The sequence below is a fragment of the Salmo salar genome, chromosome 15, assembly GCF_965601325.2.
Source record: "Salmo salar chromosome 15, fSalSal1, whole genome shotgun sequence".
Taxonomy (NCBI): domain Eukaryota; kingdom Metazoa; phylum Chordata; class Actinopteri; order Salmoniformes; family Salmonidae; genus Salmo; species Salmo salar.
In genome coordinates this window covers 48,988,367-49,002,352 of record NC_138305.1, presented here as the reverse complement: position 1 = coordinate 49,002,352, position 13,986 = coordinate 48,988,367, and the positions used below count along the sequence as shown (strand labels likewise).

Below are 13,986 nucleotides of genomic sequence, written 5' to 3'. Positions count from 1 at the left end.
CAGGCTACCCCAGGCCCATTCAGGTTATCCCAGAACAACAGAGGTTAACCAAGACCCACCCAGGTTATACCACTCACACAGGCTATCCCTGACCCATCCATGCCCATTAAGGCTTTTCCAGGCCTTGGATCACCCAGACCTACCCTGGCCCACACAAACCTGTTTATCCAATATGGAGTTAGTGCCAAGATAAATTAAATTTGAAGGAAAGAATTTAGCATTTGTATCCAGAAATTGAATTTAATATAGCTAATATCACTCCATATTTCCAGATCCACTCAAGTCCCACTCCCACCAGGCCCACCTCTCAGACCCACTCACCTGAAGCTCCAGTGGGGGCTCCTTGCTCTGCAACAAGACCTGGATCTCAGAGGCCCTCCTGTGGAAGCGCCCCACACTCTCCTCCTGGACCCGGATCTCCTCCTACAGTAAGAACACAACATGGGTCCATGATCAAGGTTGGGACTCAATCCATTTCAATTTCAATATAGTCAGGGAATTAGTTGAAATCCCAATGAAACAAAACGGCAGAGAAAAAAAGTATGAATTGAGATTCGGAAATACATGGTACTCTTGGAATCTTTAACTGGAATCAACAGGCAGACAGACAGACCATCACGATTCCCCTTTCAAAGTGAAAGGACATGAGTTGCCAGAGGGCGTTATGTTACCTGCATGGCTGTGACTTCTTGTTCGCTGTGGAAGGGGTGTGACTGCACCAAGTGGGCCAATTTTTGGCTGGTCCAGCTCTCCACCTCTCCGCCCAGCTGCAGCAGCCCATCCCACAGGTCCAGCCCCATGCGTAGGTTGTCCAGGTGAGAGTCCGTCCTCTCTGTCACCTGGGAAAATCACAGCTGTCAGGTTTGGCGTTCTAGGCAATAATCCATTCAGGACACACATTTATCTGAGTACCTACCCTATGAGACTTGGCTTGCGTTCGGTAGACCAGAGCAAACATGTTGACCCTTAGGGTTAGTACTAGCGCACTTGGCTGAACATTGTTATTACACTACCCTAAAGTGACAAAATAGGAGAGCCAAAGTCACGTGAGAAATTTGATGCAAATTGAAAACGTGTCTTTCTGCTGAGGCATTATAGGGCCCCCTATGGTGTAACTAATTGTACTTGTATTGGTCTCTGGCAATAGGGTGAGAACTCACATCTAGCCAGCGGTCCATCAGGGTGTCAGCCTCGGCCTCAAATGGAGTTTCAGGGCAGTCAAGGATTTGGCGCAGCTGAGTCTGCAGCTGCTTGCAGACGCCTCGCATCTCCTCCACTCCCTCCCCGAGACCACTCAACTCTGCCTTGGTGCTGTGGACCTGGTATATACACACACGCACATGTACGCACGCATGCCCGCATACACACACACACAAACAGACACACACACACACACACACAAATACAAACAAAGGCACACAGAAAAAGAAAAGTATGAAAAATAAATACACAACAAAGCACATTTGAGAGAAAATGTTATTAGGATCTTATGCTGCAATCGTGTGTTGGAAAAAATAGATAATTATGGTTGTGTTATCTGGTGCATAGTTCTTGTGGTTGTGTTATCTGTTGCATAGTTCTTGTGGTTGTGTTATCTGTTGCATAGTTCTTGTGGTTGTGTTATCTGGTGCATAGTTCTTGTGGTTGTGTTATCTGGTGCATAGTTCTTGTGGTTGTGTTATCTGGTGCATAGTTCTTGTGGTTGTGTTATATGGTGCATAGTTCTTGTGGTTGTGTTATCTGGTGCATAGTTCTTGTGGTTGTGTTATCTGTTGCATAGTTCTTGTGGTTGTGTTATCTGGTGCATAGTTCTTGTGGTTGTGTTATCTGGTGCATAGTTCTTGTGGTTGTGTTATCTGGTGCATAGTTCTTGTGGTTGTGTTATCTGGTGCATAGTTCTTGTGGTTGTGTTATCTGGTGCATAGTTCTTGTGGTTGTGTTATCTGGTGCATAGTTCTTGTGGTTGTGTTATCTGGTGCATAGTTCTTGTGGTTGTGTTATCTGGTGCATAGTTCTTGTGGTTGTGTTATCTGGTGCATAGTTCTTGTGGTTGTGGCTGTTGTTCTTGTTGCAGTTATTGTTTTTGTTGTCATTACTATAAGTTGTAGCTCTTTACCTTAGTGAGGAGTCTCTGTAGGTTGTCTTTGCCCATGTACGAGGCCTGTTCACTGATGGTGCGCTCGGCCCTCTGTAAGGTGCTGCTTAGACGACTGTGTACCATTTGGAACCTCTTCAGTAATTCTGTTAGACTTCCACAACAATCCAGCCTGTGCAATGCACACACACAGCTTGATCACACACAGCACAGTCACACACAGCTCAATCACACACTCGGTCACACATACAGTTATTTCTTATTTGAAGTGTCCTTATCAGGTGTTGACTGTTTTCTGGAAAGTTACCTTTCCCATCCCTTCGATACTTGTCTGTCTACTCTTTACTTCCATTTTAACCTCTCTCCCTCTTTACCTCCATTTTAACCACACGCCTCTTTACCTCCATTTTAACCACACGCCTCTTTACCTCCATTTTAACCTCACGCCCTCGTTACCTCCATTTTAACCTCACGCCCTCGTTACCTCCATTTTAACCTCACGCCCTCGTTACCTCCATTTTAACCTCACGCCCTCTTTACCTCCATTTTAACCTCACTACGTATTTTCCCTACTCTCTCCTCCATTTGTCTCTTCTTTTTTGCTCCTCTCCCTCATCTGTCTTCTTACCTCAGTAATGCCTCTGTTGGTCTTCTCCTCTCCCCTCTTTCTTTGGGCCTTAAGCCCTTCCCCCTGTTCCTGTACCTTCTTTCTTTGGAGTGCATCTTCCTCCCCTCTATGGTGTCCCCTCTTATTTTGGGCAGTATCCTCCTCCCCATTGATCCTGTCACTCCACCTCTCCTTCACCTCTCCTCTTCCTCTCTTACCTCCCCAGTAATGGTTCTGTTGGACACCTCTCTCCCATCTTTTCACTCCTCCACTCCTTTATTTCAACTCTCCTCTCTTCTTTCTGTCTTACCTCTCTGTAATGGCTCTATGGGTCTCCTCCCACAATGTCTCCAGCTCCTGTGTGGCTCCACCCCTCTCGGGGTTGGGTGTCGTTTGCGCAGCAGCGCGGTCTGCAGTCTCTAGACTCTGCAGCTCAAAGCGCAGCGCAGCCAGACGCCCCTCCAGGTCTGCCAATGCACGCATCCTGAGGAGGAGGAGGACAGGGTAAAAGAGCGTGTTTGCTCATCCACAAGTGCTACAGAGAAAGTGTGTATGTGTGTGTGTGTGTGTGTGTGTGTGTGTGTGTGTGTATGTGTGTGTTTGTGTGTATGTGTGTGTTTGTGTGCATGTTTGTCACTCACCTGTGCTGCACCGCAGGGAGTGTCGGCTCCTTCAGTCCCTGCTGCTCCACTGCCCTCTGAATCTCCCTCAGGACCACCAATAGGGCCATCCTCCTCTGGCCTGAACTCCTCTTCTCCTCCCCCTCTTTCCCTTCCACCTGGCCCTTCCTCCTAAGGCCCGATGATTCCTCCTCTTCCCTCCTTCTTTGGGCCTTAGGCCCTACCCCCTGTTCCTGCCCTCTCTTTCTTTGGAACGCATCATCTTCCTTTTGTTCCAATCCCCTCCTCTGCATGTCAGGCCCCTCCCCTTTCCCCCACCCTTTAAGGCTTAGCTCCTCCTCCTCCTTCTGCTTCTGCCCCCTCCCAATTCCGCTTCCGGCCAACTCGAGGTCTGCCTCATCCAGTCGCTGTGACAACGCTGCCACTGTGTCACGACAAGTGACAGCAGCACCTTCCATCGTCAACTCCATTCCGGCTGCCTCCAGTAGACCATCCACGCTCCCGGCTTCTTCTTCGTACTTCCTCACACTCTGCCGGATAGACAGCAGCCCGGAATGCCTGCCTCGGGCCCGGGTCGCACCATCTCCATGTTGCCAGTGGTCCAAGGGAACCAGCGCAGCCTGTATCCCAGCATCGGCTTCTCGTATCTGGGCTAGAAAGCGATCAAGGGCCCCGGCGGCAGAGCGCACCCTCTTTAGTGTCTCTCTGAGCTGGTGGAGGCGGTGGCACAGGGGTGGGGGTGTAGAGGGGTCTAGGGACTCCCCCTCGGAGGTCTGCCCCGACACGCACTTCAGCTCCGCGTGGAGCCGCTGGTCCATTTCCTGGGGACAGGAAGACAGTAGACACTTAAAGACACACTCTTTGAACTTGATTAAATTACCCATTGATTATTGAAGAAAATCACTTATTAACGGCTCATGAGCTTAGTGTGTGTGTGTGTGTGTGTGTGTGTGTGTGTGTGTGTGTGTGTGTGTGTGTGTGTGTGTGTGTGTGTGTGTGTGTGTGTGTGTGTGTGTGTGTTGAACAAAATACATACAACTCATCAACTGTTGTGAGTCAAGTCAACTGATGAGTGAACACTGACATGTACAGTATACCTTAAAGTCAGCCACAGTCAAGGGATCAGTCAGCCCATAGAGTGAGATAGCTATGGGCTGCCTGGTGATGCGGTCAAGCTGGTCTGAGATCAGTGATATCTGAGAGTCTGCTGATTCCATCAGCTCCACGGTGGTGGCCAGAGAAGCCATTCTGAGAGAGAAACACAAGCCATTTAATTTTACACACGCACACACACATACATGTATGCACACACAAACACACAAATGCAGGAATAACTACCAAGTATTTAAAAGGAAATGATGTGGTAACAATGGGTACTTTGAACCCAAAAAAAATTCAACACAATTGGTCCCTACATGTGTTCGCATCTTTTGAAATTCGAAAGGGGAGTGGAGACTTCCCTAGTCTCGTTAGTATCTTTTATCATACGTCTCCCCAAATGCACTTTTTCAAATAAATCAAATTAACTTGAAAGTGGGACTGGACCTGGTCTGCAGGCAGATCTGCTGGCCTCTCCACTGCTGAACGAGCTTGGCCCCTTCACTGTCCCCCTCCAGTCTACCTCCCTCTGCAATCTGCTGCTGGGATACCTGGGAGGACTGCAGCTCAAACTCAAACCACAGCACCTCAGTCTCCTGCTTAAGAGCCTGCCGACACACACACACACACACACACACACACACACACACACACACACACACACACACACACACACACACACACACACACACACACACACACACACACACACGTATTTTTGAAACGCACACACATTTAAAACACACGCACACATTTTTTTTTATGTACACACTCACGTTTGAAACGGACTGAAATGGGGAGGTACTACCTGAACGTGTACAATAAGATATTCTAATTTCCAAACAGCGTGTCTTACTGAACACAAATCTGGCAGGAAGGCAGCTGAGACCATAGAAATGATCCGTGTCACACATGAGTGTTCCAGTCCAATTGGTGTGAGCCTGGGCTTTGTCCCTTCCAGTAGTTCTTTGTCTATTTAATGTATTTTTTTTATCTTGTGTAAGCTGCAAAGCTATTCAATGTTTCTGCATAGTAAACTGCCAACGTGCATTATTGTGGCACAGGTATTTATATATGTGTGAAATAAACCATTCTATGGCTGAGACTTACCTGTAGCTCCTTGATGTGGCTGTGCAGGGCAGAGGTGGTGACTGGCTCGGGCTGAAACTCTCTCTCCAGACTCTGTCTGTTTCTCTGGAGCTGTGAATGGAAGGCTGAACGGGAAGCTCTGTACCTGAATAGCCAAGGTTCAACTTTGTTATTATTAAAAAAAATGTTTTACAAAAGTGACATTTGTTGACGCAGTGCAAACAAATTAAGACAGAAATTAAAAACCTAAAAACAACCAGCAAAAATAGATAAAATATAAAAAGTTGTTCAATTGATTCAGTGCAGTCATTTAATAACAACACATTTGATCTATGAGCATCTTTCAAAACAACCAGGGACACTGTCCCTGAAAACCAGAGGTGAGAATAAAGCGTCACTCACATTAGCGACGTTCTCCTGCATTAAACAAAACCATCAAAGTTTAAATGTCAACAAGTGCGACAAGTTTTAAAATGGAGCGTTGGTTGAAACGGTTTGGTAATGTGGTCGATTGGCCCTGGCAACTTGTTGTTGTAGTGGTTGGCACAGTGTCTATAAACAGCTTATAGCTTTCTTATAGCATTCTATATCTATATATGAAAGTGTATATTTAACTAAACATTTTACAGTCATTCCAATCTGTTTCTCTATCCATATCTCAGCATCAACACATGATCCAACCATTGTTCTTTTCAGCTCATCCTATCCAGGCTTACAAACTGTGTAGGCTAATGCAACGATTTGAGCTCGCCTTGAACAAATTGAAAAGAGGCTTTAATGGAAGAGAATTATCAGCGTGCGTCTTGACTGTCTTTTTTTACTTTTGTTTACACTAGCCAACAAACAGTAGAGATGGATCCCTTACCTCTCCACCACTTCCTGCGTTGACGACCCCTCTTCCTGTGGGGGGGTGGTGGCAGCGGCCGGGATGACTGTCCGTTCAGGTGCTGGCTGCTCGGTCTCCACGCTATCGCCCCTGATGATCATCTAGGAGACAGGCAAACAGGCGCACGGTAACAGCAGGGTCAGGGGAGGCAGTAATGCCGGACAGTGGCTCTAGCACACTCCGGCATGAAGTTTCCCCCCTAGGTACAGATACAGGATCAGCTTCCCCTCCCTTAATTATTTTCTTAACCATTAGGGGGGAAATGCTATACTGACACAGGATCAGCATGTAGAGGCAACTTCACCCTACACCCTCTAGCACGGCTTTATCCAATTACTGGGGATTAACTCCTACAGCTGCCTCTGTCATAAGAGGTGCCAGGAGCAGCCAACCAAGACTCGGCCTCTAGTATGAGGTTCTTAGGAAAAGGGCAAATGCCAGTTTTTTGAGGGTGTTTTAACACTTTATTCAGACTGCAAGTAACTGAGATGAGGAGAAACAATGAGAAGGGTGAATGCAGGGGCTAAACCCCAGTCTCCGGTGGGGAGTTGTAAATTATGACACGTGCCAGGGACTGTTACCACTACACCATGGCTCTTCACAAAGGCCAGTTTAAAGGTCCAATGCATCCGTTTATATATTAATATCAAATAATTTCTGGGTAACAATTAAGTACCTTACTGTGATTGTTTTCAATTAAAATTGTAAAAAAAAATAAAAAAAATTGCTTCTTAGCAAAGAGCAATTTCTCAAGCAAGAATTTTGCAAGGACTGTCTGGGAGTGGTCTGAGTGGGGATGGGAAAACTAGCTATTATAGGCAGAGAGGTGCGGAACCTTCTTTCTTATTGGTCTATTAACTAATTTACCTCTAACTAATGTATCCTCTGATACAGCATAAATATTTTGAATGAAGCCATAGTGCAGATTTCCTTTCTGCTAACTAACTAGCTAGCTAGTTGGCCTAGTCCTTGAAATGTCAATGTAACCAGAGCCATCTGAGAATATATCCACACCCTTCATTGAGCCCAAGCCCACTCTCTGAGAAGATACTTTTCCAGCCATTAGTAAGAGTGAAACACCAGATTCAGGATACCGAAGACTAGCATCCTACCATCCTACCACTTCCAGTACCTGAGTGTGATTTGGGCCTTGTTGGTGGCTTTTCTGGATATGCATTAAACGACCCCCTTGGACTTGCAGTAGGCGGCCCTGGACATGCAATGGGCGATCTTGGACTGGGAGTGGGTGTTCCGGGGTCTGCAGTGGGAGACCCTGGACTTGCAGTGGGCGGTCCTGTTTTAGTTGGGTTTGGTTCTGGTCTTGCAGAGCCTGAGAGCGGTGTCCAGCTTGCTTTTGTGGGAGCTCCTGGCTTTGCTTTTGTGGGCCAGCCTGCTGGCCAGTCTCGCTCAGCAGGGTGTGATCTCCAGGCTCGCACCCCCTGCTAAAGTGACACAAGAACAACAACAGGGGATAAAACCCAGGACAATCACTTAGCTAATCCTATTGCCTGGCCTCAGGAAATATAAATATAAATACACATATTTAATAGTTTGAGGTTTTACAGACAAAACAAGTGGCTGATGTTTAACTAGCCCATCAATAATTTAACTTTATAGCATCAAACAATAATCTAAATGAATTGAATCATTTTATCACTACTAAGATATTAAAGACATTACGGGTTATTTGCAATTAGAATTGTTGCATTGATTACCATGTGCAGACCACAAATTGGCCCGGGCATTTCTAGTACACCGGCCCATTTTTTCCCTTGAGGCCCCAATTACTAGCCAAATAATGATCATTTTACGCAAAACCCTCAATTTATACCAGACCACTGGGCTAAAGATGGACCAGCCCATCTGGCATTTGCCGAAACTTCCCAATGGCCAGTTTGTTTCTGTAGAGCACCATTGAAACTTTGTAAATGTAGCGCTATGTTTCACCTGTCCTGCGGGGGCACTGTGGCACCGTGCTGCAGTTGCGGCAGCATGCTCTCCTTCCCTCCCCCTGACTCCCTTCGCTGGACTGCAGCTCTGCTGGGGGCACTTTCCGGAGCCAGGGTCTCACACAGCTCCCTGAGGGCCTCCAGGCGCTCTGCACCCCTCAGTGTCGCACTGCCCGCTGTGGGTAGACATGCCTAGAACAATATAAATAAAATAGAATGAATCCTACTGAAACACGGTTACGCACATGTGGGTACACAGACCCGCAAGCAACTGCGGCCCCTCATGATGAGTTCAGATTTCTTGTGGCCCCGACCCCCATCAAAGTTTCCCATCCCTGATGTAGACCAAGCTCCAGAGCCACGTTTGGAGTACAGTGAAGTACAGTGGTTTGGAGAATGAGAACCCCGTTAGACTAAATGAGACTGATGTACAATCAGGATCAACCTGTAAAAAAAATACATCTCCTCCCAACCCTTCTGCTTCAAAGCCTCCATTGCATGACAATCACCGGTGGCTGGTAAGGGGAGGACAGCTCATAATAATGGCTTGAATGGAGTGAACGGAGTGGTATCAAACACATGGAAAGCATATCATTTTGATATCATTCCATTTATTCCCCCAGCCACCACTAATGGAAATTAGGCCTCATTTCATGCTATCATGTTACCGTGCAACAATGCTGTGAAATATTGATTCAAAAGATTTCGTGGTACCTGTTGTCTGTACACAGGTTCAGGGTCAGTGGCATCTCGCTCAGTGTTAGTAGTGTATATGTCACATCTCATAACAGTGGGGTTAAGGGACCGCACCCCGTTGATCTCAGACCACAAGAGTGGCAAAAAGGCAGTCATCTCTGAATGCACAGCCTGGGCGTCACAAGACACAAAACCACTGTTAGTAAGACTAGGCATTAAATCAAATGAAATGAGCATAGAATGATAAGCTGCTCATGCAATGCATTGGTACAGTGTTCATATTAGGACTCCTTGTGACTGACACAACTACAGCTGGTGTGTGCAATCCTAATATGGACACCATACAGCTCCCTGCAATTGGATTGTGATAGGTTAACAAAACAATGTATCCACTGATCTGCACATAACCTATACATTTCCCAATGGAGCTCAAAGCCCTGTTAGGTATGAGTTCAATCATCACTTTTCTGCCAACCCTAACCATTATGTTTTATTAAAAGGTTATTTATTGTGGCCTGGGGAGGTCTAGCTGTCTAGGCTGCTGCCTCTGGAATACATGTACTGCTACCAGCATGGGTTTGAATCCAGCCCATTGCTCTTTCAGCCACAACTCTCCTATTTTTCGTCTATACCTCTTTCTGTCCTATCCAATAAACAATAAAATATGTAAGTGTGGGACTGCCCCACTTCTTAAAAAATAAATACATTTTATTTATCAAAGGCAGCAAACAGTGAACAAACATTTTCTATAGTGTCCCTTTTTGTAAGTCACTCTGGATAAGGCTGTCTTCTAAATGACGAAAATATAACATTTTAGGTAAATGTAATGTCTTCTTTGAACCAGCTCCTTTTCCCATTCTTACCTCCCACTGGCTCCTGACTGAAAGAGACAGTAGCTTCACAGCTTGGAGCTGGGCCCCAGAGCAGAGGGCCCCCAAACCCTCAGCGGCCCCCAGGAACTCCTCCAGGATGGCGGGCCTCAAAGCACCCAAGGCCCTCTGGAGGACGAGAGATCATGCAGACAAAAATCATGACCACCACACGGACATGTTGACCATGGACAACACAACCACATACTGACCATTGACCAACACTGACCATTGACCAACACTCCAAAAATACATTGAATTCCATAAATCTGAGGTGTTGCACCGTTGCCATACTCCGGGATTACAAATGACAACTTCTGACAAAGGAACATTTTTACTATATTGCACAAAATTTAACAGATATTAAATAAAGAGACACTATTCAGACCTATTAAAAAGTTACCCACGTGATAATAATGGAAATGGAAATGGTAACCTTGACAAGGAAAAAAACTCAAATGTGAGATGAAATACTCTTTGATTTCATACCTCTTTTCTCTTGGCTTGCCAGTCAGACATCTCTCGGTCACTGAAGAGTACAATGGCTTCCTGGATGTTCTCTTGCAAGCGAAACTTGGCCTTCTCCAGCCTGCTCCTAGCCATCGCCTTGGCTTTCGAGTAGATCTCGCTATGGACCATGAACGGTGGGTGTGGAGAGGCTTGGTCGCTACCCTGTTGAGGAGGGTTCTGGGTCCTCAGTTGGCCTTTAACTCTGAATTTGGGGATGTGGGTCTGTTTTTGAGTTGGTTCAGACTGGGTTTGGGGCACCGTGGGATCATGGTACAAAGATTGACCCACAGGCTGCTGCTCTTGCTCTTCGTGACTTTGGTTCAAAGGTTGAGTTTCACTGGTTTTGGCGTATGTTTGAACTTGGGCCAGAAGCTGAACTCGTGGTTCAATGGGAGTTTGAGTTTGCTGCGTTTGAGGTTTGTTTTGAGTCTGAACCTGAGATGTAGTGAGGCCCACCGGCTGAGGCTGTGTTGGGGTCTGAGTGTGAGGTTGACTTTGTGGTAGGGCCTTGGTGGTGGCTGTCTGCTGGCTGATGGCCTGGGGTAGACGGTCCCCTTGCAGTGGGCTATGGGGTTCTGTGTGCCGCCAATGTGGGGGTGTCTGAGTTGCAAGCTTGGCGTGGGATGGCAGGTCACTCTTGCTCTTGGCTGTGGCCGCTGCAAATGAACCCCTCTGGGTCTCTGGCAGTGAGTACCAGCGGACTAGCACCTTGGGTGGTGGCTCATCCCCCGCCGGCACCCAAGCTCGCCTCGACCCCAGGGAGCTAAGCATCTCCACAATTTCCTGGAAAAGGAGAGACACACAACCCAAAGCAAACACCTCTGAAACTGAGACAGACAAACTTCAAAGAGCACTCCTCAATTTCTATATCCGCCTACAGTCAGGTCTTAACATGTTCATAAACTAAGGGTTGGGTCTTTGAGAATGTAACAGCCAACAACTGGATTTATTAATAATCTGCTAGTTTAATGGTCGAACATGACGACCCACACTGTTTTCCATAGACTGAAATGGAGCACTTCCATTTCCTACCCAGCTAGCCTGAAATGTCATATAATCATGGCTGCTGTGTGAATCCGTTGTCCATTACTGTAAGTACCTGAGCCTGGGCAACCGCTTCTGTGACTCTGTCCTCCAAAGCAGCTGCATTGAGGTGTTGAATAGGGGAGTTCGTCTGTGCTTTCTCCACCAGGACTTGCAGGTCCTGCCCCTCTGTCACCACTTGGCCCTCAAGCTGCAGGCCACGAGAGATCAGTGCCTGTGCAGAACAAGAGAAACAAACAAAATGTTGCAAAAACATTATTTTAAAGTTTATGGAATGTTATGAAGTAATGTGTCGTGGATATTCTACACATGTTGTGGAAAATATCACCAGGGACACTTGAAGTCAATCTAAATGAATCATTGTTTATTAACCTGTTAGGGCTAGGGGGCAGTATTGACACGGCTGGATAAAAAAAACATACCCGATTTAATCTGGTTACCACTCCTACCCAGTAACTAGAATATGCATATACTTATTACATATGGATAGAAAACACCCTAAATTTTCTAAAACTGTTTGAATGGTGTCTGTGAGTATAACAGAACTCATTTGGCAGGCAAAACCCTGAGACATTTTCTGACAGGAAGTGGATACCTGATGTGTTGTATTACCTTTAAACCTATCCCATTGAAAAACACAGGGGCTGAGGAATATTTTGGCACTTCCTATTGCTTCCACTAGATGTCACCAGCCTTTACAAAGTGTTTTGAGTCTTCTGGAGGGAGATCTGACCGAACAAGAGCCATGGAACGATGATGGCCCATTAGACACCTGGCGCGCGAGTTCATGTTGGGTACCCTCGTTCCAATACGTTATAAAAGAGTATGCATTCGTCCACCTTGAATATTATTCATGTTCTGGTTAAAAAAGGCCCTAATGATTTATGCTATACAACGTTTGACATGTTTGAACGAACGTAAATATATTTTTTCCCCTCGTTCATGACGAGAAGTCCGGCTGGCTTAGATCATGTGCTAACAAGACGGAGATTTTTGGACATAAATGATGAGCTTTTTTGAACAAAACTACATTCGTTATGGACCTGTGATACCTGGAAGTGACATCTGATGAAGAGAATCAAAGGTAATGGATTATTTACATAGTATTTTCGATTTTAGATCTCCCCAACATGACGTCTAGTCTGTATCGCAACGCGTATTTTTCTGGGCGCAGTGCTCAGATTATTGCAAAGTGTGATTTCCCAGTAAGGTTATTTTTAAATCTGGCAAGTTGATTGCGTTCAAGAGATGTAAATCTATAATTCTTTAAATGACAATATAATATTTTACCAATGTTTTCTAATTTTAATTATTTAATTAGTGGTGCTGACTTGACTGCTGGTTATTGGAGGGAAACGATTTCCTCAACATCAATGCCATAGTAAAACGCTGTTTTTGGATATAAATATGAACTTGATAGAACTAAAAATGCATGCATTGTCTAACATAATGTCCTAGGAGTGTCATCTGATGGAGATTGTAAAAGGTTAGTGCATCATTTTAGCTGGTTTTATGGTTTTGGTGACCCTGTCTTTGAATTGACAAAATATTACACACAACTCTTGTAAATGTACTGTCCTAACATACTCTAAATTTATGCTTTCGCCGTAAAACCTTTTTGAAATCGTAAAACGTGGTTAGATTAAGGAGATGTTTATCTTTCAAAGGGTGTAAAATAGTTGTATGTTTGAAAAATTTGAATTTTGACATTTATTTGGATTCAAATTTGCCGCTCTTGAAATGCACCTGCTGTTGATGGAGTGCACCACGGGTGGCACGCTAGCGTCCCACCTAGCCCATAGAGGTTAACAGTTAACTAGAGAGGTTCCAACAAACTTGATGCCCCATAGTGAAAGTCTGTCAGGAGCTCTAACTGGGCAGTCCCGTTAGTTATCTTATATACTTACACAGACAAGTAATATTTGCATGATTTAGCTTATTCATTATTCATCATAATTAATTCATCATCAACGTTTGGTTCATGCATGTGACTGACTAATACTGGTTGAAGCATGTGACAGACCAATACCTCACAAGGCTTCTTCTCTCGAAGTTGAGACCTTGAACTGAGATAACTTTCCTAAAACAAGGTTCTGGGCGTCCTGCCAAATTGCAGATACTGATAGTGAGGATTCGTTCAGTCAGTCACTTGCATGAACACAGAAATTGGTTATTAGAAATGCACAAACATAAGACTTCCATTTGTGATGGAACATTTTATTAGAACTTAATGGCAATGGTAGCTAATGTCCTAGGAATGTTTTTAGTTTGCTGGTAGGGCTAAAGTTAATACCTGTAGCCTATATGATCTGCCAGTAATAGAATACATGATCTGCCACTACTAGAGTACATGATCTGCCACTACTAGAGTACATGATCTGCCACTACTAGAGTACATGATCTGCCACTACTAGAATACATGATCTGCCAGTACTAGAATACATGATCTGCCAGTACTAGAGTACATGATCTGCCAGTACTAGAATACATAATCTGCCACTACTAGAATACATGATCTGCCAG

At 45.3% G+C, this 13,986-nt stretch overlaps 1 protein-coding gene across 1 annotated transcript in view; it reads right to left on the bottom strand.

Moving 5' to 3' along the window:
- syne2a (spectrin repeat containing, nuclear envelope 2a) overlaps positions 1-13,986 on the bottom strand; it is a 216,192-nt gene that overhangs the window by 172,197 nt on the left and 30,009 nt on the right. The window contains exons 20-34 of the mRNA XM_082961486.1: positions 11,519-11,677; positions 10,399-11,202; positions 9,904-10,038; positions 8,343-8,536; positions 7,528-7,837; positions 6,375-6,496; positions 5,531-5,654; positions 4,868-5,028; positions 4,420-4,570; positions 3,344-4,143; positions 3,013-3,186; positions 2,117-2,267; positions 1,161-1,319; positions 672-839; positions 322-423 (exon numbers count right to left, since the gene is read on the bottom strand). Of these exons, the coding sequence (XP_082817612.1) occupies positions 322-423; positions 672-839; positions 1,161-1,319; positions 2,117-2,267; positions 3,013-3,186; positions 3,344-4,143; positions 4,420-4,570; positions 4,868-5,028; positions 5,531-5,654; positions 6,375-6,496; positions 7,528-7,837; positions 8,343-8,536; positions 9,904-10,038; positions 10,399-11,202; positions 11,519-11,677 (3,714 nt within the window). The remainder of the gene's footprint in view (positions 1-321; positions 424-671; positions 840-1,160; positions 1,320-2,116; positions 2,268-3,012; positions 3,187-3,343; positions 4,144-4,419; positions 4,571-4,867; positions 5,029-5,530; positions 5,655-6,374; positions 6,497-7,527; positions 7,838-8,342; positions 8,537-9,903; positions 10,039-10,398; positions 11,203-11,518; positions 11,678-13,986) is intronic.